General features: G+C 59.9%; 2 protein-coding genes across 5 annotated transcripts in view; both read left to right on the forward strand.

The window, feature by feature from the left end:
• The window catches only part of KBTBD12 (kelch repeat and BTB domain containing 12), a 28,363-nt gene extending 8,711 nt beyond the window's left edge, over positions 1 to 19,652 (forward strand). For 3 of the 4 annotated variants that reach the window (XM_027768806.1, XM_006169810.3, XM_006169813.3), the window contains 3 exons: positions 473 to 623; positions 12,524 to 12,721; positions 19,451 to 19,652. In XM_027768806.1, the coding sequence (XP_027624607.1) occupies positions 473 to 623; positions 12,524 to 12,721; positions 19,451 to 19,632 (531 nt within the window). In that variant the 3' untranslated portion in view covers positions 19,633 to 19,652. The remainder of the gene's footprint in view (positions 1 to 472; positions 624 to 12,523; positions 12,722 to 19,450) is intronic. The other variant, XM_027768807.1, reaches the window with a different exon arrangement.
• Positions 19,653 to 21,286: 1,634 nt separating this feature from the next.
• The window catches only part of SEC61A1 (SEC61 translocon subunit alpha 1), a 16,840-nt gene continuing 12,606 nt past the window's right edge, over positions 21,287 to 25,520 (forward strand). Inside the window, exons 1-3 of the mRNA XM_006169832.3 lie at positions 21,287 to 21,381; positions 23,293 to 23,695; positions 24,177 to 24,318. Of these exons, the coding sequence (XP_006169894.1) occupies positions 21,287 to 21,381; positions 23,293 to 23,695; positions 24,177 to 24,318 (640 nt within the window). The remainder of the gene's footprint in view (positions 21,382 to 23,292; positions 23,696 to 24,176; positions 24,319 to 25,520) is intronic.

Below are 25,520 nucleotides of genomic sequence, written 5' to 3' on the forward strand. Positions count from 1 at the left end.
ATGGAAAAACCTCTCCAAAAAAAAAAAAAAAACAAAAAACTCAGATTACTATAACACTAAAGTGTTTTTGCAACTTTGTATGGATTTAAAAAAAAAAACATTTAAAATGTATATTCTTATAAATTAATGAAAGTAGGTTCTCACAAATATAAAATCTACCAAAATTTGGTCAAATAGAATTATACTGTAAATACTGTTCAGGAGAACCTGGTTTCATTTTTAAAGCTTCGTGGTGGTTTCTTTTTTAAAAAGCTGCCGTGCCTCACTGCTGAGCTCGCAGATGGCTGTAACCCAGCGCCCCCGCTCTATCTGTAGACCTCTCGGTGCAGCCAGTGTCATGGGACTCAGCGTGCTTGAGAGGCAAGCTGCCGCAGTTCACCCCCACTGGCCTCGGCTGTCCGCTGTGAACCGTGCCCACACCCTCAGACCTCTAAACAGCACGTTACTGTGTCGGTGGTCGCATTTCACACAGGTGGACCTTCCTGACGAAGAACCTGATCGACTAAGCAACAGGCTGTTCGAGTACGACCCCGGCCGAGACCAGTGGAGAGAGCGGGCGCCCATGAAGTTCTCCAGGTACCGCTTCAGCACCGCCGTGGTCAGCAGTGAGGTCTACGTCCTGGGTAAGAGCTCGCTAGCAGTGGGACTGCTCTTGCTTTTCTCAGCAGCTGCCTCTGAAATGAAGTGTCCTCCCTTCCCCTCTGTCCCCATTCAGATACCTCCACTGCTGCGGAGTACCGTCTGTTTCCTAGGCACAGATAAGAGCGGGTGGGAGTCCATGGGCTTATTGGAAACAAAACTTCTTCACATTTCCAGGCACCTTGGAGTGCAGAAACAGCAGTGGTACACCCCTCCCTGGTCCTACCACTAACACCGTCACGTGCCACTTAACATCCGAGAGGTGCACCGCGAGGCAGTTCTGTCTCCGTGGACTGTCATGGCGTGCTTCCACGGACCTGGATGTGGCAGCCTCCTGCACACTTGTGGTCTCAAGGCCACCGTCACAGACGTGCTTGGCATTGACTGACACGTCACATGGCGTGTGACTGTGCTTGGAGACGGGAGGATGGCAGTGACCACTGTCAGTGGCCACCGGCTGTCGGTGCTATGGGGAGGGCCACCATGGGAAAGTGCAAAATGACCCACCACGCTTTTATAGCGGTGTTACTGTGTGACTTTCATCTGAAAGCATTTTTTTCTTCTCTTAAAAATGTGTGGCCTCAGGAACCAGCAGTTAGCGTAATGGCTATGTCGCTGGACTCCCACGTAGTCGACCGCAGTTTGCGTCCTGGACCCGGTGGCTTAAACTCACGCCGGGCACGTGTGCGTGCGTGCCCAAGATCCCGAGAGGAGAATGGAGGAGAAGGGATTGTGGCGTGGCCATCCACCCTGGGGGGTGATTTCTCGCTTTCTGTCTCTATGTCTCTCTCTGTCTGTCTGGCGAGCACACGCGCCCTATAGTGAAAATCTCCCCCCCCCCAAAAAAAAAAGTGTGGCCTTGGGACCAGCAGTTGGCGCAGTGGCTATGTCGCTGGACTCCCATGTAGGCAACTGCCGTTCGAGTCCCGGCCCCAGTGGCTTAAATTCCCACCAGGCGTGTGTGCATGCATGCCTAAGATCCCGAGAGGAGAAGGGAGGAGAAGGGATTGTGGCGTGGCCATCCACCCTGGGGGGTGATTTCTCGCTTTCTGTCTCTATGTCTCTCTCTGTCTGTCTGGCGAGCGCACGCGTCCTACAGTGAAAATCTCTCCAAAAGAGAAAAGGAGAAATGTGTGGCCCCGTGTTGCTCAGCAGGGCTGGTCCTCACCAGCGCCAGCTCAGTGCCACTGAAGAGTGCAAGGGCTCTGGAGCACCCTGACTCCCCGCCCTTCACGGCCGGGTCTCCGGTACCGACGCCGTTAGCTCCTTTGCTGTCTAGACACCGGGTCGTCGGAAGAGTCCCCGTGTGCTTTTCTGTGTGAAAATGCGTCATGACGTCATGACAACCCAATACACGCCTTCCCAGCGTCGCCCCATCACCTTTCCCTCCCGTCAGGAGGGGGCAGGGACTGAGGGCAGGAGACGGCTGACTGTGACATGCCATTTCGTTACTTCCTCCCACCTGCCTCGGTGACTAACGGCAAAACCAGGAAGATGGTAGGTAGTGAAGACATGAGGAGGACGCGGACTAAGAGGGAAGCAGCCGAGCGCTTGGTGGGAGATAACTTTTTCTTTTACTGAAGACAGGCCCTTTGTCTTGGCTCTTTGTATAGCACTAATGCTCTCTACGGTTCATTACTGCTTTGTAAGAATGAGAACGTTGGGGTCAGAAGGTGGAGTGGTGGTTAAGGCACTCGACTCTCACATGTTCAATTGCAGTTTGAGTCCTGGACCCTGTATCTCGAAAATCACACTGGGCATGTGTGTGTGCCCAGAATCCCGAGAGGAGAATGGAGGACAAGGGACTGCGGCACGGCCATCCCCCTCTGTGGGGCGAATCCTCACCTCCCTCTCTCTCCAGCGAGCACATGCGCTCTGTGCCTAAGACCTTAAAAAAAGGAAAGAAAGAACGAGGTCTTCGTGTGACATAATTTACGACTACCTCAGTTAGGAGAGACTCCAGATACACCTTGTTTTAACCCTGTGCTGTCACAAGGCCAGAAGAGACCACACCGGAGCCATGATGGGTTGCCTCCTATAGACACCCAGTCGGGTCAAGGGCTGGCGTCCTAACTGTGTTAAAACTGGGGGTCGAGGTGGCCGGGTCCCACATGGCCGACTGCGGTGTGAGTCCTGGACCCAGCAGCTTCAGAAACATGCCGGATGTGTGTGTGTGCATGCCGAGAATCCCGGAGGAGGAGGGCTGTGTCATGGCACCCCAGCGTGACTCTCACTGTGCCCTCTAACCTGGGTATATCACAGGTGAGCACCGTCCGCCGGGGTGAGGCGTACCCGCGGGGGCCAGGGCCATGGCAGGCTGCACGTGGGACAGAGTGGCTGGGCCTTGTCTGGTGCATGGTTGGGGCAGGCCCCTGAGGTCCACTTGGGAGTGCACAGGTACAGGCTGGAGGCACCACTGTGCAGGTGGGAGTGTGTTCAGGGACCCAGGTGCTTCATGAGGGCAAGGCAGGGGACGCCCAGGGAAGCCACGGAGGCCACAGCCGTGAACCAGGGCACGCTCTGAAGAGCCTGTCCCAAGTCCAGCGAGGGTGACAGTCGTTCAGTGTGGATGAGGCCTGGCTGCGGGCGTGCGGGCGTTGAGACACCACTGTATGCGTCCCGTGCCCGTGGGCCTACCTGGCTGGGCACGGGACGCTCCTGGGTGTGGTCCTCCTGGACTGCGGTCTGAGACCTGCTACCCCAGTCCCTCTGCCCTGAAGACCCTGAGATGACGCTCTGCCGCAGAGCTTCCTGGCTTGGCTCTGTAGCCTCCCTGAACGGCTTTCACACCTGGGAAGCCTCGAGGGGAGTCCAGGTGCGTCTGCGGCCATGCCCCGCGCCTGCCTCCCTCAGTTCCCATGGACCGTGCGAGCTCTGCGGCCAGCACGTGTTTGGCCCAGGATCCCCGACTCCCCAGTAGCCCGCGAGTTTGGAAAGGAAACCTGGCCTGTGTGCTCCACGGAGTGGGCCCTCTAGCTTCCAGGCTGTCGCTCAGCCGTGGCCTCCAGGCCTCGCTGGTTTCTCATCACTGCAGGCCCTGTCTGTGCAGACCCAGTGCTCGTCCTGGCCCACAAGTGGCAACTGCCTCGGGCCAGAGCAGCCTAGAAGGGTGCCTCCCCGTCCAGCCCTGCGGTCTGCTCCCTGCACCTTTAACAAGGTGGTTTTCCACGTGGCCTTTGTCCCACTTGCATCTGACCACGGGTCTACCGTGACAGCATGGCAGGAGAGGCTCCCGGCATGACTTGGACAGGCTTCTGGCTCGTAAGACCGACCGTGCTGGGTGACTGTCTCCCGGCACGTGTGGGCGAAGAAGGGAAGGGGCGCCAGCTGAGGCGCACCGAGCGGCCGGAGCCCTGCGTCCCTCCGTCTTCACTCCCTTCCGCTGCGAACAGCCGGTGCCTCGCCATCCACACACACTGGCCTTGCGGCATGGGTCAGGACACGCCTCCATGCCAGGAGCCTGGAAGGGCCTTGCAGATGCGCACCTTCCCGGGCACAGAGGACGGAAGCTCCCCGCAACTGCTGGAGGCGGTGCCACCAAGCCTGGGGGCGGGGGGTGCAAGACTGAGGGTGGGCCTCTCGGAAACTGTGCAGCCCCAATTCGAGAGCCGTTATCACAGACTCCGGGGATAATTTGAATTCAGATGAAAACAGCTTCTGAGATTATGGCCACCTAGCCAAGGGGCATGGTAGTCATTTGTGGGATCGTTTTCTCCTGGAAGTCTATAAATTGCCTCCTTAACATGAAAGTGGAGACCAAGCCAGGACTGGACTGCAGCTTACCTGCTCGTCACTCACAGGGAGGCCCTGGGTCAGCCACCCCAGAAAGGCGGCCGTGAGCCGCACCTCCTCCGTGAGCTGGCGTCACTTCAACAGGCAGCTCGAGCCCCTCCCTGAAAACACAGGGCTTAAACGCAGCTGAGCTCCTGGGCTGTCTCCTCGTGTTTTCTCTGGAACGTAACTGTGTGCAGAAGTATAGGGAGGGCTCAGTGTGCTTCCTGGCAGAGCCCAGGGACCCCTGGGGACAGGCCAGATGGGAGGGCATTTTGTTAAATTTACTGATTGAGTTCTTCCAGGAGAGAGAGGCAGAGAAAGACAGGCACCCTGTCTTCCCCCCACTTCTGCCCAGGAGGGTCTCCATCATGACCCGCCTCCAGAGGGAACCAAGGTCCCCTCACATGACAGGACCCTGGGACCGCTGTGTGGACTCGGCACTGTGGAGCACCACACTGTGGCAACTTGTGGCTGTCCTGAGTCATGCGGTTGGTTGGTTGGTTTTAGATTTTTGCTATAGGGCGCGTGCACTCACTGGAGAGACAGAGGCAGAGAAGTAGGGAGTGAGAAATCAGCCCCGGGGGAATGACCACACCAGACTCCTCTTTCTCCTCCATTCTCCTCTCGGGATTTTGGGTATGCATGCACATACTCCTGGTATGAGTTTTAAGCCACCGGGGCCAGGACTCAAACCGGGGTCAGCCGTGTGGGAGTCCAACTGCTACAGCATCTGCTGGTCCCAAGCCATGTTTTGGATTTTTGTTTGTTTGTTTGTTTTTAAGGTTTTTGCCATAAGGGCGCATGTGCTCACCCAAGATAGTGAGGGAAGGTGAGAAATCACCCCTCGGGGGATCAAGATAGTGAGGTGAGAAATCACCCCTCGGGGGATGGCCACGCTGCAATCCCTTCTTCTCCATTCTCCTCCTAGGATTTTGGGCACAGCACGGCACCCCGCATGGCAGTGCGACCCTGGTCTGCCTGCTGCCGCCCTCGTGTCATACTCACACTGTCCGGGGGCGGCCTTGCCCTACTCGCCCTACTCGCCCCTCCCTTCTGAAGGCCTGGGGCTGGCTGGCGAGAGCGGCCAGGCCAGGCCAGTTGTGCTGACCGAGGCTGAGGCCGCGCTGTCCTCTGGAACCTGTCCCATCTTCCCCCGTGGGCGCCTCCATGCCAGGAGCCTGGAAGGGCCTTGCAGATGCGCACCTTCCCGGGCACAGAGGACGGAAGCTCCCCGCAACTGCTGGAGGCGGTGCCACCAAGCCTGGGGGCGGGGGGTGCAAGACTGAGGGTGGGCCTCTCGGAAACTGTGCAGCCCCAATTCGAGAGCCGTTATCACAGACTCCGGGGATAATTTGAATTCAGATGAAAACAGCTTCTGAGATTATGGCCACCTAGCCAAGGGGCATGGTAGTCATTTGTGGGATCGTTTTCTCCTGGAAGTCTATAAATTGCCTCCTTAACATGAAAGTGGAGACCAAGCCAGGACTGGACTGCAGCTTACCTGCTCGTCACTCACAGGGAGGCCCTGGGTCAGCCACCCCAGAAAGGCGGCCGTGAGCCGCACCTCCTCCGTGAGCTGGCGTCACTTCAACAGGCAGCTCGAGCCCCTCCCTGAAAACACAGGGCTTAAACGCAGCTGAGCTCCTGGGCTGTCTCCTCGTGTTTTCTCTGGAACGTAACTGTGTGCAGAAGTATAGGGAGGGCTCAGTGTGCTTCCTGGCAGAGCCCAGGGACCCCTGGGGACAGGCCAGATGGGAGGGCATTTTGTTAAATTTACTGATTGAGTTCTTCCAGGAGAGAGAGGCAGAGAAAGACAGGCACCCTGTCTTCCCCCCACTTCTGCCCAGGAGGGTCTCCATCATGACCCGCCTCCAGAGGGAACCAAGGTCCCCTCACATGACAGGACCCTGGGACCGCTGTGTGGACTCGGCACTGTGGAGCACCACACTGTGGCAACTTGTGGCTGTCCTGAGTCATGCGGTTGGTTGGTTGGTTTTAGATTTTTGCTATAGGGCGCGTGCACTCACTGGAGAGACAGAGGCAGAGAAGTAGGGAGTGAGAAATCAGCCCCGGGGGAATGACCACACCAGACTCCTCTTTCTCCTCCATTCTCCTCTCGGGATTTTGGGTATGCATGCACATACTCCTGGTATGAGTTTTAAGCCACCGGGGCCAGGACTCAAACCGGGGTCAGCCGTGTGGGAGTCCAACTGCTACAGCATCTGCTGGTCCCAAGCCATGTTTTGGATTTTTGTTTGTTTGTTTGTTTTTAAGGTTTTTGCCATAAGGGCGCATGTGCTCACCCAAGATAGTGAGGGAAGGTGAGAAATCACCCCTCGGGGGATGGCCACGCTGCAATCCCTTCTTCTCCATTCTCCTCCTAGGATTTTGGGCACAGCACGGCACCCCGCATGGCAGTGCGACCCTGGTCTGCCTGCTGCCGCCCTCGTGTCATACTCACACTGTCCGGGGGCGGCCTTGCCCTACTCGCCCTACTCGCCCCTCCCTTCTGAAGGCCTGGGGCTGGCTGGCGAGAGCGGCCAGGCCAGGCCAGTTGTGCTGACCGAGGCTGAGGCCGCGCTGTCCTCTGGAACCTGTCCCATCTTCCACTGTGTGAGATGCCACAGCGGTCACCAGAGCCCCATGCCTGCGGGGGATTTTCTTACGGAGGGACCGTAGCGTCCCTGTCTAGAGAGAAGCCAATGTACCCATCCCAGGCTGCCCCAGGCTGCCCCAGGGGAGGGCAGTGGGGGGGAAGGTACGTAAGAGGTTCAGCGCTAGTAAGTGCCCGCCAGAGATCGCATTAGTGCGGGGCTAGAGGGTGAGAGGGTCGAGTGTCCTGGTGGTGAGGTGTTGCCACTTTCTTTTGATAAATCCCAGGCATGTTTTTAAGACCGTAAGTGTGTCTCCATTTACCAGGGTGCTTACTGAAATGGCAGGCTGCTGGCCCCACCTGGGCAAGGTCCGAGTATGTGGGTCTGAGGCAGCTCTGGGGTGGGCAGTCACTGGGCTGTACTCAGGGCCGGATACGACGTTCTTGGCGGGATCATGGACTAGACGTGGGACGTGGCCGTCTGAGCTAGAGAGCAGCCCCTGAGCGCTGCATCCTTGCCCCTGCCCCGTTCCCACCAGGTCCACCTGGGGCTGAGCCCTGGCCTCCCATCTGGCTCCACAGCACCCTGGCACCCCACCACACACGGCACCGTGACTGGGCCACGTGTGTAATACCTGTTTAGTGAAACCAACCAGCACCCTTTTGCAGGAAGACCTTATGCTCACACCTCAGAGACGTGAAGATGTACCCCTTGCCTGGAGGGTCATTCGTGAGCCTACCACTTTTCAGCTGTGGACTCTATTTGATTACTAGCTGGGGGTGGGAGACGCCCAGAGCCAGTGGCTAAGGCAGTCAGGTCCCACGTGGCCAACTGTGGTTCGAATCTTGGCCCCACTGGCTTTTAAAAGACACCAGATGTGTGTGTGTGTGCCCCAAGTCCTAACAGGATGTGAACATGGAGGAGGGACTGCCGTGTGACCATGCCCTCCTGGGGTGCTTCTCCCTCTCCATCCCTCTCTAGTGCACAGTGCCCTCTGGCCCTTTTTAAAACGTAGTTGCAGGGTCGCGTCATGGAAGCAGTGAAGCAGGCCGGAGTGGCTGGGCCTCTGCACCCCTCAGCCCTTCTGCAGGACTGGTCACAGGCAGGGACTTGATGTCTGCCCCTGAAGGTCTGTGACACCCAGGAGCCTCCGACTCAGACTAGAATGTGGCCAGAAGCCAGGTCTGTGTATTCTAGGGCTTCTGTCTCCAAGTCTGGGATTCGAAGAGAGGGTGGGACCATCAGGGCTGATGGCTCGGCGCGAGTGGCCACAGCACTGCGTTAGCGGCCAGTGCGTCTGACCGGGCCACTCTGCTCCTGCGGGCTATGGGTGCAAACCCTTCTCCACCTCGTGCTGCTCTGGCAGTGGCTTCCTCTCCAGGCTGATGACCAGGTCCGACTTTGGGGACAGGGAGAAGCCCTCCGTGCTTCTCCGCCCTTGGCTTCTGCACCTCTCTCCAGCCTCAGGGACCTTTCGGGGCAGTCTGTGCACATCAGGGAGCCAGCGGGGAGGGATGGCAGCCTGCCGAGCAAGGGTCAGCGGGCGAGACGTTTCAGCAGGCGCCGCGGTCACACGGTGTCCTTGAGCACATCCTGAGGGGCCAGCAGGTGGTGTGGTCAAGGTGTGGGACTCCCACATGGCCTACCCTGGTTCCGGTCCTGGCCTTGGCAGCCTGAACACAGTGCTGGCACGTGTACGTGCGTGCCCAAAGTCCCAGAAGGAGGATGGAGACAAGGTATTGCAGCGTGGCCATGGCCCCGGGGATGATTTCCTTCTCTCTGTCTCTCTCTGGTGAACACACACAACCTATGGCTCAAACCGTAAGGAGACAGAAGAGCCTCTGACCCTGGCCGCACTAGCTGACACCGTGCCTGAGGGTGACAGGGCAAGCCCCGGTGCTGCTCGGTGCTTGGTGCACGGCAGACTGTGCGCCTCCTCACCCTCTCCTTCACCTGGGTATCTAACGCTGTAATACTCGCAGTGGTTCATAAATGGATATTTTCTGAGCATGCACACGAGAAAGCAGGCTTACAAAGATTAGTGACCCAGGTTGTCCGTCTGTGCTGACAGGGTTGGGAACCTCAGTCTGTCTGTTTCCAGAAGGCCGGGCTCCTTCTGTGTCAGTTGGATGCCCACAGCAGTAAGAGTGTGTGTGTGTGTGTGTGTGTGTGTGTACACATGCACGTGTGCGCCTCTCTCATAGGTGGTTGGCAGTGCAGGCAACTCTGACCTGTTACAGAGTCCCACTCCTGGTGTGGACAGAGCCCTGGGGAGCTGCATAGGCCACTGGGCCAGGGCCCTGGGAGGACACTCACAGGCGCTGCTCCCCTGTCCGGGGCCAGCTCCCCAGGCCCTGGTGGGAGAGGGGCTAGCTGCCGAGCCCCCTGAGGGGAGAGCCCGTAAGAACAAGAAGAGGGAGGCATTCTCCTTTTGGAAACCAGGAAGACGTTTCCTCTTTCTCCCACCCCATCGAAAGCCCCAGGGCATCTGTTCAGTGTTCGTGGCCCCTGTGCTGTGACTTGCAAAGGTGGTTCTGCCCACTGGTCTGTGTCTGCATAAAGGAAACCCACGCTCGCATTAGAGCTGGGGCATCTCGTGGCATTGCCGCAGGTGTGCGACTGCTCGAGCTCTCGTCGGGGTCTCCAGCCGACGCTGCCTGACTCGTAAAGACCAGGCTTTGCTTCGGTGTTTGTCTCATCAAGACTCACCCTCGGGTCATGCTCAGGAAGGCTGCTGCCATCAGAGTGTGCCCACAGGACTGCTCGTGCGAGGGGCGAGGTGCAGGCAGCCACAGGGCGCAGTGAGGACCGCGTCACCCCTCAAGTGCAGCCTGGGAGCTGTCTGCCAGCCCCCAACAGCTCGCATTCTAGGGGACGTTCTGTGCAGCGAGGACCAGATGTTCCAGTGAGGGGGACTTGGACAGAGCGGCAGTGCTCCAGGAAGCAGGAGAGTCACAGCGCTTCTTCCAGGCCTCATGTTCCCGAAGCCTTCCTGCTGGGGACCGGTCCTGCTTCAGTCCTTTTCCACTCCTCCCCTTCCTGGATCTTGGCACGCACGCACACGCCCGGCATGTTTTTCAAGCGGCTGAGTCCGAGACTGGAATCACAGAGCCACGTGGGACCTGGCCACGGTAACCACCACACACTGACCTGCTGAGGGAGTTTCCTTAGGGTCTTTGCGGTGACACTTTTGGATTGGGTTCAGGATGTCCCCCAGCCCAACTCCTGGTGAGTCCCCTAACCTGTGAGCTCCCAGACCAGCCCAGGAACCTTAGTGCTGGTTGCTGTGGATAAAAGCCCTTTACTTAAGGCCTTCTTGCCCCACAGATTGGAAATCCCACTTCCCGTTAGGCTGAGAAACCCCTCACTCCCATGGCCTGGCCTTGAAAGGGGAGCCGTGGGCAGCAACCTTAGTGGTGGTTGCTGGTCCAACGCTGTGGATAAAAGCCCTTTACTTAAGGCCTTCTTGCCCCACAGATTGGAAATCCCACTTCCCGTTAGGCTGAGAAACCCCTCACTCCCATGGCCTGGCCTTGAAAGGGGAGCCGTGGGCAGCAGAGCTGTGCCGGTGACTGCGGCCGGCATCCCCCGGAGACCCTGCTGCTCAGACTTGGCACAGAGCGAGCCGGGTTCTTTACCCAGGCGGATGGGAAGGAGAGCAGCAGGTGCTTCCTTTACAGCCTCCGTCTCTGGGCATGTACTGGGCAGGAAATGGCCAGGCCCCGTCAGCAAGGAGGGAAAAGGCCTCCTGTCTGCCGTCCTGTCCACCTGCTGTGCCTGGCGTGGGCCCAGCATGAGACACTGCCTCACACACCAAGCTCTGGATGCAGCAGTGCTGGCTGTCCCCGCGTGTGCCCCGGCTGCACGGAGGGGGCTCTGGGTGTCCCCGTGTGCGCTCCCGCTGCACAGAGGCAGCTGCTGCCCACAGTGAGCTGACAGCACCCGCCAGGACAGACAGAGCCATGGATGGACAGACACGTGCCACCTCTGGGCCACTCATTCAGCCTGGATGTGGAACGTCGGTGCTGCTCCGCTGGGGCAGGGCACAGCATTGAGAATGGCAGTCCAGGGATGCAGGGTCCCAGGGAGGGGACACAGTGACTGCGACCCGCGGGTGGAGGAAGCGTGAGGACTGTGTGAGCGGTGCACGCCATGCCTTCAGAAAGTTCGTGGAGATGCGTGTTGGGCCCAGCCCCACTGCAGTTAAGTTCTGTATGGAGGGAGTCAGCACACGTGGCCGGTCACAGTTTGAATCCTAGACCCAACAGCTTGAAAAACACCAGCCCTGGGACCAGCCATTGGTGTAATGGCTATGTCGCTGGCCTCCCATGTAGCCGACTGTGGTTCAAGTCCTGGACCCGGTGGCTTAAACTCACGCGAGGCGCGTGTGTGTGTGCATGCCCAAGATCCCGAGAGGAGAGTGGAGGAGAAGGGATTGCAGTGTGGCTATCCCCCCTGGGGGGTGATTTCTCACTTTCTGTCTCTCTGTCTCTCTATGTCTTTCTGGCAAGTGCACGTGCCCTATTAAAAAAAAAAAAATACCAGCCCTGATCTTTAAGCCCTTTCATTGTGGGACTTAGGCGGGAGAACAGAAAAGATGAGTATAAAGTGGGTTTTCTGTTTGTGTTTTGTTTCGTTTCCAGTTTTGCCAGAGGTTGCGTGTGTCACGGTGGAGGGGTGGCCACACAGCAGTGCCTTCTCCTCCTTTACTCCCTCCTGTCGGGATTTGGGACGCACGCACATGTCTTTCCAAGCTGCTGAGTCTGGGACTCAGACCACACGGCAGCCCCGTGGGAGCCACTCCCTCCCCCGCCCTCCCAGCGGCTGCCCGCGTTCTCATTAGGGTGCAGTGGAGACTCTTCCGTAGCTTTCCCATGGAGGGTGCAGTTGAGGTGGGCTCTGTAAGTGCCGTTTCTGTGGTGGTTGAAGTGTGTGGGCCCGTGCATCTCACCTGCGTCTCTCCTGAGACGCCATCGTCACGTCCTCTCTGTCGGCACACGTGGCCCCTTAGACCCTGATAAGTCCTTAGGGCAGGAGGCACGCCTCGCCCTCTTCCCAAACGCCTGCCGTAACAGCACGTCGGTCGTGAGCAGCCCCGCACAGCTGCTGCTGACCTGTGCGTCGGAGGCGGGGTGTGAATCCTCCTGAAACTGACCGAGAAGTAGCCCTTCCTGGTTGGGCCACGGAGGAGGAGGGAGCGGCCGACCTGCAGTGACGAGGGACGGAGGGACAGCAGCTGCCAGGCAGGCCCCACTCACCTGGAGTCCTCAGGTCGGGTGCTCCAGGGCTGCCGCTGCGTACGTGGAACGCCCACCCACGCGGAGCCGGCCTTGGCTGAGCACAGGCACAGGGGCAGGGACCTGCTGCCTGGCTGTGGGCTCCTCAGACCACTGCTGCCCCGCTACTGGGGATGACCTCCAGGCAGCACGGGCCAGGGGCCACGTCCCAGGCTGCACACCGGCACGGTGCGCGGTTGGTTTGCTCCCCCTCACCTCTGTACGTGTCGTTCTCTGCAGGTGGAATTGGCTGTGTAGGTCGAGACCGGGGCCAGGTTCGAAAATGCCTGGACGAGGTGGAGATCTACAACCCAGATGGGGACTTCTGGCGAGAGGGCCCACCCATGCCCAGTCCCCTGCTCTCGCTTCGGACCAATTCCACCAACGCGGGTGCTGTGGACGGGAAGCTCTACGTCTGCGGGGGATTCCACGGGGCAGGTACTTGTCCGGCCTAACTGTCCGTCACCCCTCAGGGTGGGTCTGGCCCTGACTGCCCTCACCATGTGTTCTGAGAGCCCCGTGAGCACGGTGGGAGCCTGGCTTTTCCACGCGGGGACCTTGGGCGACTGCCCCAGCCTCTGGACCCAGGTGTCCGTGTCTGTAGCCACGCCCACAGGCTGCTGCTAGATGGACGTGGCAGAGGCTCGGTGCGTGGCGGTGAGTGTGGGCGGACGTGGGAGAGGGCGACGTCCGAATGGCAGGACTGTGGGAGAGCAGACGGAAGCAGGTGACAGGGCCCCAGGGGCCTTGCCCGTCGGGCTGGTCAAGGACCTTGCCCTCAGAAGGCGTTTGCTGCACCGCTTCCGTGTGGAGGAGGTCGCCGGGCGTGGTGCCGAGGCCGGCCGGGTGCGCACACTCGCCACTCGGCCTCGCTGTCCCTGGTACCTCTCGCCTTGTGACGGGAGGCCGTGTCACTGCGGTGCACGGGGCTCCGGAGTTCATTGGTCGCAACGGGAGTACGCACTGCGAAGCGTCGAGGAAGCCCTGGGACCAGCAGACGGCATAACGGGTGTGTGGCTGGACACCCACGCAGTCGACCGTGGTTCAAGTCCCAGACCCAGTGGCTTAAGACTCACGCCAGGCACATGTGTGTGCCCAAAATCCCAAGAGGAGGAGGGATTGTGGCATGGCCGTTGTCCGCGGGGGGCGATTTCTCACTCTCTGTCTCTCTCTGCCTCCCTGGTGAGCTCTCTATAGCAAAAATTTCTCTGAAAAAAAAAAAAGAAAAGACAAAGTTTATAGCCTCATGTGTATATATTAGAAGACATTAAGAAATGAAAATAAAATAAATAAGCACCCATCTCAAGAAGGTGGGAAAAAGGAACTCTCAAGAGGGCCACCTGGTGGCATGGAGGTTACAGTGGCTGGGCAGCACATGGCCGACTGTGTGGATGGAGTCCAGGCCCCCGGTGTGCGCATGTGTGGCCAAAATCCTGGGAGGAGAGTGCAGAAGGGGTCGCAGTGTGGCCACCCCTGCAGGAAGGGACTTTTCACCTTCCTTCTCTGTCTGTCTCTCCAGCAGCACATGCACCTACTGTAGAACTAAAACAGGGCACAGCGAGCATAAGGTGACCCCAGAGAAACAGAAGACACCTTAGGTGGGGTGGTCAGGGCGCTGCTTCCCACGTGGCAGCTCCACAGCAGCTTGAGAGACATGCCAGACGCGTGTGCTTGTGCGTGTGCCCGTGCCCAAGACCCCGGAAGGAGGAGGGGAAGGGGTTGCAGTGTGGCCGTCCCCCAGGAGTGACCTCTCGCTTCCCTCTCTTCCTCTCTCTGGTGAGCACATGAACCATATGGCAAAAACCTAAAAAAAAGAACATGCAGGGCTGGCCCCGTAGTCCAGGGGGTAACGGAGGCGGACCCCACATGGCCACCCAAGATTCTAGTCCTAGCCCCGGGGCTGAAATGCACGGCATGTGTGCATGTGCCATACCCTGGCAAGGAGACCTAGGGGGAGGGACTGCCCCACCAAAGGGTGCTGTCTCCCTCACCCTCCCTGTCTCTCTGTCTGTCTCTGTCGAGCACACGTGCCCTCCGGCAGTAAAAACAAACAAATGTGTAAACAGAGGAAGTGTCGGCCAGGGACCCACAGAGAGAGCAGGGAACCTGGGGGATGTGGAGGAAGCCTGGGGCGCCCACACAGACGGGGAAGAGCGACCTCAGAGCTTGAGAGTTAGACGTGGAGGAGAGCAGTGGATGGCAGCAGACTAAGCCACCCCGGGGAGAACAGCCAGCCGGCCGTGGAGGGGCCAGGCAGCTACCAGCGGACGGTGCTCGTGGCGAGAATGCCGCGGGGGTGGGCTCCAGTACCATGCCGGCCAAACCGCCATGATGCCGGGACAGTGGGAACGAGGCAGGCAGACCTGGGCTGGGGGACGAAGGCCCCACCTGCACGCGAGAAGTGAGGGGGGCCGGAGCTCGGGGCCGGGAGTCAGCCGGAGCCGGGGGAAAGCAGTGGCCGGGAGCCAGGAGTACCGGTACACGGTGCGGCTCCAGTCTGTGAACCTGCGGCTGCTGAAACAAAAACGGGTCGTGAAGACCTGCTGCAGGACAGGGCGGCAGCAGCGCCGGGAGGGACAGTGCGGAGGCCAGGGAGGGCGCACGGGCTGCCCGGGACGGGGTGGTCGAGGGACGGTGCACAGCTCCCTCGTGTGGAAGGCTGGCTGTGACTGTGGCCTGGCTCCCTGACGCTGTCGTCAGGGACGGGCAGAGCTGGTCCCCTGCGGTGGTCAGGGTTCGTGTTTGACCCTGATGAGGAGACCAGCCGCCTGCCTGTGGGAGGGCTGGAGGCGAGCTCTGAGTGGAGCAGGCGGGAGGCGGCTCCTGAGACCGCGACGGTGGCTGTGGCGCTGAGTGGCAGAGACCTGTCCCCGCCGTAGGAGCACAGCGGGACGGCCTCTGGGCCCGGAACCTGGGGAGATTCCTGTGCATGCCTGCACATGGGACTGCCTGCAGGGACCTGCGGGCTTGGACGGTGGCAGCTTGGTGACGGCCAGGACGAGCCATGCATCGCCCCAGGGTGTGGTGTGTCCCTGCAGGAGGGGCTGCCAGGCCCACTTCGGCTGCTGGCTCCTGAGATGCAGTTAAACCTCCTTTCTGGGCTCTGCCTCTGTCTCTGCGCTTTGGACTCCCCCAGTTCCACACCAGGACCTCACCACACCCCTACACAGCCCTTCACACACCCCTCTGCAATCTGTAGCCCCCTTCCCTCCCAGGACTCCGGGGCGGCCGCAGGCAGGTGGAGGGTGCAAGGGCCTGTGTGTGTTCGTCCCGCCCCGTGCTGGCTGTCCACGTGGGCCCGGGCTCTGCATCGACCCATGGGGGCCTATACCATCTCCCTGGCTGACTCCCAGAGCACCCGCCAGTGTGCTCACCCCTGCCTCATCCCCTCCGGACCTTTCCTCCTGCACCCAGGACCGGGAAGAGCACCGCTTCCCCGTCTGCCCAGCAGGAAGTTCTGCCGAGTCCGCCCCAGGCCAGCCTGCAGACCAGTCTCCGTGCTGGAGAGGCTGAAGATGAGCTGTTGGGAAGGGGAGAGGCTGTGAGGGCTCGAGAATGGGCTCTCGCACTGGCACACAGGCCCGGCTGGCAGCCGGCAACCACCTGGCCGGGCGTGGCTCTGAGCACCGGACGGTCTGCAAGGCGGGTACCGTGAATACCCTTATGTTGTGGGTGGGGACACTGAAGCCACCTGACAGGGTTACCGTTGACTATGGCTCTCAAACCTACGTAGTCTGGCTGCCAAGTCTCTCTTTAACCAGTAGACTAAACTCTCTCCACACCGACAGAGTAAGTTAGGATATTTAGGGCGGAGCTGAGTATCAACATTTTAAAAGAAATCTTCACATCTTAAACTTTTCTTTAAGTTTATTCGTATAGGGCCAGGGGATAGTGTAGCAGTTATGTCACTGGACTCCCACAGGGCCACCCATGGTTTGAATTTTGGACCCAGTGGCTTAAAATCACGCTGGATACATGTGCATGTGTGTCCAGGATCCCAGGAGAATGGAGAGGGGCTTGTGGTGTGGCCACCCCCCACAAGGGGTTGATTTCTTTCTTTCTTTTTTTTGTTTTAAATTTTATTTCTTTGTTCATTTTATTTTAATTTGACCAGAGACAGACAGAGAGAGAGAGAGAGAAAGCCGCCAGGCCCAGGACTTGAACCGTGGTCGGCCGTGTGGGGTGTCCAGCGCCTTTACCACCACGCCACCTGCTGGTCCCGATTTCTCACTCTCTCTCTTACGCCTCTGTCCCCCCGGCCCCCCATGAGCACATATGCCCTAAAGTAAAAACCTCTAAAAAAAAAGTGTATATATTTAAGTCTTCCATGAGAGAGACAGAAAGAGAAACAGAGAGAGACAGAGATAGAGAGACAGAAAGAGACAGCCCACCAGCGGATTTTTCATGCTGCAGCATGCCAGCCCCTGCCAACCCCACCATGGCAGGGATGCCCCGTTCTCAGGGAGGTCTGCGGACGCCGCCATAGTAAGTGGGGAGCAGCCACGCCGGAGGGTCAGCCCCGTAGTGTGCAGCAGACCACCACGCCCCAGGGCTCAAATCCTGCCCATGGTGGCTTGGAGAGCGTGTACATTCACGTGCATGTCCCCAGTCCCAGCAGAGGGCCTGCAGTAGGCCGTGCCCACGGAAGGCAGGGGGGAGCCAGCCCCTGACAACGCGTCAGCGCACAACAGGCCACGCTGTCCCTCCCGAAAGGTGGGGCACTGGAGGTGTTGACGCTCGGCTGCCACCTGGCCCCTCGTGGGCTGAGAGTCCCCAGGCCGAGCGTCAGATGGGGCTGCTGTCCTGGAACAGCAGTCACAGAGGGGCAGGCTGACGGGACACTCGCCATCTCTGCCATGTTGTCCCAGCCGAAAGACCCACCAGGTGCATATGCATGCCCAGCCCCGCCAGGATGGAGAGGGAGGAGGGACTGCAGCGTGGCCAAGCTCGAGAGGGGCGTCCCCATCCTGCCTCTCTGGCAGGTGCGTGCGTCCTCTGCAGAGAAGTGTACCAGGAGGTGTGCCAGTGCACGTCCTCCGTCCCAGACACCAGGAGGCAGAGCAGGACAGCGGCAGGGCGCATAGCGGGCGACGTGGCCAGGCCTGCCAGAGGGAGCTGGCTTGGGCGGCCGAGGCCGGGCCACCCAGGCTGAGGCAGGGGCTCGCAGCACAGCAAGGCTGTGTCCAAATGCAGCCACCCCGCTCTAGCCGAGCCAGGTGTGTGCCGTGCTCCTCGGGCTTCTCCTGGGAAAGTGTAGGAACAGGCGCAGTCAGAGACTCAAGGTTAATTAAATGAAATACTAAAAATACTCAAATAATTGGAAAAGAAGATATGAAAGGACCAGCAGTTAGCGTAATGGCTATGTCGCTGGACTCCCACGTAGTCGACCGCGGTTTGCGTCCCGGACCCGGTGGCTTAAACTCACGCCAAGTGCTTGTACATGCATGTCCAGATCCCAAGAGGAGAATGGAGGAGAAGGGATTGCGGCGTGACCATCCGCCCTGGGGGTGATTTCTCGCTTTCTGTCTCTCTGTCTCTCTGTCTCTCTCTGTCTGTCTGGCGAGCGCACGCGCCCTATAGCAAAAACCTCTCCAGAGGGAAAAAAAAAAGCATGAAAGGAGAAACCGAAAAAGAAATAATAAAATAGAACTAAATGCAAATGTCCCTTTATGGATATTATGCCACCTGCTGGTCTCTTCTTGTATTTTTAAAGACAGAGTTTTGCTATAGGACCTGTGCGCTTGCCCTAGAGACAGACACGAGTATGTCAGCTGTAGCCACTAAAGCTGCCCAGCCCAGCCCAGCACCATTGTCAGGGCTTTTCCTGGAAGGCCCACACCCTCCCCTCGTGTGGGCTGCAGTCATCGTGTGTGGTGTAGTCACACGAGATAAGTGTCCCGTGGCTCAGGAAACCACAGCCACTCGGCACTGTCCACAGAGATGCATTGAATACAGCGGCACAGGGGGCTGGGAGTGAAGGAAGGAAGACCTACCATGTGGGGCACAGGCCAGCAGGTGGCATGGTGCTTAAAGTGCTGGCCAACTCTGCACTTCGAGTCCCGGGCCTGGCAGCTTGAAAACCTGGCTGGTGGTGTGTGCGTGCATGCCCAAGATCCTGAGAGGAGACTGGAGAGGGGACTGCAGCACGGCCCTCCCCTGGAGGCGATGTCTTACCCCCCGCCACGCCTCTGTCTCTGGTGAGTGCATGTGCCCTATAGTCAGCGTAGAGAGAGACCACGAGCGAGCACGCGTGGGCTTCACCGGCCAGCCGAGGTCCATACCAGGGACAGGGTGCTACTTCGGGCCGGCCGGCGCCCTGCGTGAAGGCTGCTGGATCCCATGTGGCCAGGGGTTTGAATCCCAGCCCAGAAACTTGAAGAGAGCCGGGCGCATCTGCACACATGCCCAAAGTCCCAGCAGGAGGGAGCGAGGGAGAAGGGGTGGCTGGTGAGGGGGTTCTGGTGTGCACCCCCACTTTCTGGCACTGAGAACAGGAGACACCTGTGTAAGACTCAAGTTGGAAGTGCCCGCTTAGACCTTCCCAGCATGGGAGGAGGAGGTGGGAACCACAGGAAGAGCACAGGGTCTCTGCAGGTCAGCCAGGGACCCCACGGAGCTAGGCCTGTCTGCCTGTTGTCCCGGCGTCTCGTGGTGGGGACGGGGCCGCTGACCCTCAGCGGTTATTCCAAAAGCAGCAGTGGGAACAGCCAGCGTGTGGCGGGCGCCAGACCCGTCGAGGGCATCACGTGTGATGTGTGGTCATGATGTGACCCGTGGTCCCGTGAGGCAGGTGCTCTTACTGGGGCTACCTTCCAGCGGAGGGCAAGAGGCGCCAACTGGGACCCTGGCCGAGGCGGCCCCCCTTTAACCCTCCCCCTTCGCGCGATAGCTCATGTGTGCGTGAGAGTGAGGGGACCGGGCCACACCGCGAGCCCCCGTCCTCCTGCCCGTCCATCTTGGCGCCCGAGTACGTGCCCGATGGCTTTCAGGCCGACTGGAGGGATCGAACCGCCGACGCCATGTGAGAGCCACGTCTCCCGAGCAGTGCGTGCCAGCCGGCCTGCTCTGCTGCTTCCGTGTTCTCAGCCTTGGGGTGGGAGGAGGGGCTCAGCACGGTGGCGACGGCCGCCAGGCCCAACGGCGTCCTCCCCTCCCTCTGCTTTTCAGACCGCCACGAGGTTATCTCCAAGGAGATCCTGGAGCTGGACCCGTGGGAGAACCAGTGGAGCGTGGTGGCCGTGGACGTCCTCATGCACGACAGCTACGACGTCTGCCTGGTGGCCAGGATGAACCCCCGCGACCTCATCCCCCCGCCCTCCGACCTGGTGGAAGGAGGCCGTGAGCACTGAGGGCTCGCTCGCATCTGCAGCCACTCGGGCCTCACGGTGCACATGTGGCAGCCTGCATGCCGTGGGGCCGCTGGGCCACATCGCAGAGAGCTTGCTCTTCTCCTGGGGACAGGCGATTCGGGGGCCTTGGTTCTTGCCGCAGGGACAGAGCCATTCCTCGGAGTGGGTCACGCCGGCCATGGGAGCCGCATCCTCAGAAGCCCGTCCTCGCCAGCCCTGCGCTCTTGGGCAAAGCAACATCCGCGTCTGCCTCCCTGTGCGGGCAGAGGGGTGCGGCCTACGGTGGGGTGGCACGAGGGCGGCGGTGAGACTTGGACCAGCAGGCCTGCGCTGCTGCCGCGTCCCACCCCGTGACGGCTCTTCCCTCAGCACCGGCCTTTAGAGGGGTGGTGGGGCCGAGGACATGCCTGCCTGTGCTTGGAGGCCGGCGCTCGCTCCCGAGTGGCTGGGGGCAAGAACTTGCTCTGCCCGGGGCCCCTGGTGCTCCAGATGGGCGCCGCTGGGGCCCAAGGGCGGCATCGACGAGACTGTCCCCCCACAGAAGGAACCTGGGATAAACGCCATCCTGCCTGTGCGTCCTGTCACCTGGGCTTCCCACGGTGCTGAGGGACACACGGCCTTCAAACGCAGTGTGTCCCTCACTGGAGGGTGACCACCACGGAGTCGGTGGAGCCTGGACTCCAGGCGGCCACAAGGCGACCCCCGGCTCAGGCAGAGCCCTGAACGCAGGCGGGGCTCCCGGGTCTCCGAAGCCTGCTCTGGGATCTTCCTCCTCTCTGCGTGGCCGACCGCCGTGTGCCTGTAGTCCGACTCGCTCTCCAAAACTGGGAGCCTCCTGCAGCTCAGCCCAGCCGCGATCCGACTCCTCTCCGCCCTGGCCAAGGCCGGCCCAGCCCTCAGCAGCTCTCTGCCTTTGCCACACAGGCTGGCCAGACATGAGCCCGGCCCCGGGGAGCCGTCTGGGTGCCTAGCCGCCCCAGGCGCGTCTGCCAGGCGGCTCCCGGGGCTGCTGGCCATCTTCAGCGAACATGTGTTGGACTCGAACTTGCTGGACACACCTTCACTGATAAAAGGCGGCCCCAGTTCTGCTGCGGTTCAGAGCAAAAAAAAAAACTGCGTTTGAAGGCCGGTGCCTGTGCCCGGGGTGCGGGGATGCGGGGGCAGGGCCGGGTCTCGAGCGGTGGAGGGACCTGAGGGTGCCGGGGACAAAGGGTGACCTGTCACAAAAGGCCCTGGGGCCACAGCAGGAGTCGGGCGAGCAGGTCCCATGAGTACAAGCCTTGGTGCAGCGATCCCGGCAGGGTGGGGCGGGGCAGGAGGTGCTGTGCAGCCACTAGCTGGCTGCAGGGGGTCGGGAGGTTGGCGTGAGGCCAGTGTGCCCTGGGGGTGCCCGGAACTGGGAACCAGGAATATCCATATCCGTAACCTCTAAGCACCGTACAGGCAAGGATGGAGAACTGTGGGGCTAGCAGGTGGTAGCCAGCCGTGGCTCGGGTCCTGGACCTGGTGGTTTGTTCTCTCACTTACCCCTCTCTCTGTCTCTCTCCATCTCTCTCTGGTGAGTGCACGTGGCCTATAGCAAGCTAAAAGAAATAAATAAAACGTAATGTAATAAAATCAAATGGGTAATTCTAATGAAAAATTAAAAGCAGCGATGTGGGGAGGGCGGGCGGTCAGTCCCTACGCAAAGGCTGCTGTGGAGCGCGGTGACACGGTGGTACACATGGCGCTCCAGGACAGCTGGCCGTGGTGAGTGCGTGAGGACACGAGGGCTGAGCCGCGGCTGCGCTTGGGCTCACTGACCTGCAGTGTCTTAGCCCGACAGACCGCGTACGGCAGCTCTCACGCGCTGTCTGGAAGCAGGGGTAACTACCAAACAGCTCGAGGCCGACATGGCTGCTGAGGAAGGGGCTACCTGCGCTCATCAGCTTTCTGGACGTCTCTCAGCTGCCCTGGTTCGTGGACCGCCACTGCGCTCGGCTGAGTTGGAAGGATGGGACTCGAGGGCCTCGTGGCTCCTCCGTGGACACGACGCAGGCGGCAAGCCTTGGCCACGCCCTCCTGGAGGTCAGCTGGGGAGCCCCTGAGCTCGCTCCACCTCCACCGAGGCTCATCCTCGCTGAGCCCCCATAGCTGGGAGGGCCTAAGGTCGATGGTGACCAGTTGGCCCTGAAGGGGCTGGCCGCAGTGTGGCCTGGGGACGAGACCGGCCAGCCCCTCACCCCAAAGGCCGGGGCCGGTCCTGAGCAGGACTGCCTCTTTCCTGGCTTCACCCTACAGGCCCAGTCACGGTGCCCTCCGGTCAGAAGTGGGACAGGGCCACCCCTGTGCATCCCGGGCACCCAGGACAGCTTTCCCCGCAGGTGTGGCGCTCTCTGGCCAACGCTCAGCACCAACTGCCCCAGGCCACGCCCCACGGTGCTGGGTGCCTCGCTTCCTCTCCACTCGCCAAGGCATGCTGCGTCCTCGCCACGCTGGCTGGCCCCAGAGCCGTGGCTGAGCCAGGGAATGGGCATCTCCCCATGGCAGCCAGGCCAGGAAGGGACAGGCCCCAGGGACACAGGTGCAGTGAGCCTTGGCTCAACCTCCTTGGGGCGGTGACCCCAGTCTCCTGGGCCTGGGGAAGGCCTCCCCAGGGTGCGTGACCCAGTGGTGAACGCGAGACGCTTCGCTGCTTTCGTCCTGCACCAGAGGTGTCCTCAGACCCTCTTCAGCCAGAGGGGCTGCTGCGTGGAGAGGGCCTCCTTGTGAGCGTCTTGAACAAACCACAGGAAACCCACCAAGGCCCCACGCCATCCCCCGGGAGTCATGGCCCTCTCCAGGTGACTCCCCCTGGGGCCGGAACTGGCCTGATCCCACTCAGCCCCACCCGTCTGCGGGCTCCTAGCTCGCCTGCCAAAGCCGTGTGGTGTGAGGGGACTGGGAAGGGGACAGGCTGCTGTGCCCCATGTGGTCACCACCACGGCCACTGCCAGTCCCTCTGGCCACCTGCTGTCCTGCGGTGAGGAACAGCACCTCTGAGCACACGGCACTGCTCTGTGTTCATGGCGATGGAGGGACGGGGTGAGGTGCAGAGTGCAGAAAACCTAATAGGGCAAAAGGCCACGTTAACAGGCAGGGAAAGTCTTATGGTCAAAAGATGGCCAAAGGAGATTTTGATTCTATTTACAGTCTGTTTTGAAGCCTCTTAACAAAATCAGAAAACATACTTTCTCTTTTTAGTTTAGTTTTTTTTTTTTTTAAAGAGATTTTTGCTATAGGGTGCATGCACCCACCGGAAAGGTAAGAGACAGAAAGCAAGAGATCACTCCCTGGGGGGATGGCCACGCCGAAATCCCTTCTCTCCTCTCCTCTCAGGATCCTGGGCACGCACACACGCCTGGTGTGTTCCCAGTTGCTGAGTCCAAGACGTCGACTTCAGTGGGCTATGTCGAGTCAGCGACGTAGCCACATGCCACCTGCTGGTCCCAGCATCCTTTCTCTTTTAACATGATTTTTAATACACGGAGGTTACTGCTTCCAGCCACGCGGGAGGGACAGTGGCCTTGCCTGTCCACAGAAACACCTGGAACTGGACAGAATGGATGAAGCGCCTGCTCCAGGCACCTCTGGACCATGCCTTCGGGGGGAGGCAGGTCAGATGGTCCTGCTGTGTCCCAGCTCCCTTGGAGTGGGGGTCGGACAGAGCGGTGCGCAGCCAGAGACCAGCCCTGGGAGGCTGAGGGAGCTGCAGAGTCCTGCCCGGGTCTGGGCAGAATTCCACGAAGCCGGAGGAACTGCCGGGGAGCCCCAGGCCAGAAACCTCCCAGGGCCACATGGGGTGCAGACCAGCCAGAGGGAAGGCCTCACCGACCCCGAAGTCACAGACGCTCCAGAAGGGTCAGTCTGGTTCCCGAGGAAGGTCACACCTGCCAGAACCAAGCCCAGCCTTCAGCGGGACGCTGGCACTCACACGCATCGCGGGCTCCTCAGCAGCTGGGGCAGGCCCAGGCCCCAGGGAGGACAGGTGCTGGGAGCGGCTGCTTCAAGTGTGCTCCGCAAGCTCGAGGATTCCCAGGAAAACGTGAGCGCAACGAGGAGGGATTGAAAGGTGTGATGCGAGCCCGCTTGGGCTGCAGGGCTGAGAATGGCACTGGAATGGGCACCCCGTCAGCAGAGTCTGACCGAAGAGGCTGGTGGCCTGAGGACCAGCACGAGACAGAAGCACCGGGGACAGAGCAGCAGAGGAAGACGGGCCCGCGGGGCGTGTCAGTGCGTCCCCAGGGAAGCCGAGGGGCCAGGGCCAGGGTCTGGCAGGGCCGCCAGGAGAGGGAGGACTGTGGGAGCCGAGGGGGGTCACAGCTGCACCCTGACAAAGCGCACACACCTGGGGGCAGCCAGCGGGGCCGTCCAGCAGAGTGGGCGCCTGCTAGCGTGTTCGTGCTGTTGCTGTGTGTGTGTTGCTGTAGGGTGCACTGCTCTCTGGTGAAACATGGCACAGGAGAGACAGAGAGAGGCCCCTGGGGGTGGCCACCCACAGTCCTCCTCCTCTGCTCTCCTCTCAGGTTCGGGACCAGTCCACTGAAACAAAGGCGGTTCTTCAGTGCGACTGGCAGTGCGCTGGCCTGATGCACATATTTCTCCAAATGTGGCTCCTGGTTTCGGAGCGATGTGTCAGTGTGCTCACAGGACACTGCCACGTCCACAGTAGGACACTGCCACTCCACAGTAGGACAGTGCCACGTCCACAGGACCCTGCCACGTCCACAGTAGTACACTGCCACTCCACAGTAGGACACTGCCAGTCCACAGTAGGACAGTGCCACGTCCACAGTAGGACACTGCCACGTCCACAGTCGGACACTGCCAGTCCACAGGACAGTGCCACGTCCACAGTCGGACACTGCTTTAAGGCTCCATTGCAGATTGGTTTGCAGCAGCTGCTACACTTCATTATACTGCAGTGCTACAATGTCTGACAGCACTCCTAAGTATTTCTGCTTGCTTTATCCTCACTCTGATAGCAATTTTAGGAGTTTTAAGTTTTCAAATGCTTAAGCTATGAAAGTGAGTGTTCTAAATTTTTTCTTCATCAATGATTTCAAATTTTCTTCAGTTACACCACAAGTTTTTTTTTTCTTAAAGAACTATTTTATTTAACTTTATTTACTTATTTAATTTGTCCAAAGAGGGAGCATGAGAGAGACAGAAAGTGAGAAAGCAGGCCACCAGGTCCAGGACTCGCACCGGCCGGCCACGTGGGTGTCCAGCACCTTTAACCACGGTGCACCTGCCGGCCCCTTGAGCCGCGAGTGCCAGTGGCACCCTGATGAAATACGCTGGTGGGCACGGTGACCTTTCAACAGCAGCCTTGGGCTCTATTTGCATCTAGTATTTTTGTCCCCAGCAACAGGGCAGGCACATTCTGGCTGGGAAAAAGTGACTCTGCGCTCCGGAACTGCAGACTTGATGTAAGAGTCTCCTTTATAAAATACAGGTTTCCTCCTGTGCAGGCTCTGGCATGGCAGCGAAGTCTCTGCGGATCCAGGAGCGCCCGGCTTGCTCTGATAACCGAGGTGTCGTGTGCTGTTAGAAACGAGTCTGGAGGCCGCACGTGGCCGGGGTTAGGGTGCTGGGCTCCCACATGCTGACCACGGTTCGAGACTCAAAGCTGGCAGCTTGCTTTTGTTTCTCTGTTCAAATTTAAAAATAATGATAAACACAAATCTCTTAAAAACGTGCCTGGATCTCCTTCGTTCCAGGCATTGCGGAGTCGCTGCATGGACAGGGGGTCAGGGCCTGCGGCGCCGGCTCCGCCCTACAAACCCGGGGTGGGGGGCGACGCCGGAACCGGGGCGGCAGGAGCCTGGGCCCGCCCCCCCGCGCCGCCGTTCTGCGGCAAACACGGC

This window comes from Tupaia chinensis, unplaced genomic scaffold (assembly GCF_000334495.1).
Source record: "Tupaia chinensis unplaced genomic scaffold, TupChi_1.0 Scaffold147500_2, whole genome shotgun sequence".
In the NCBI taxonomy this organism is placed as follows: Eukaryota; Metazoa; Chordata; class Mammalia; order Scandentia; family Tupaiidae; genus Tupaia; species Tupaia belangeri.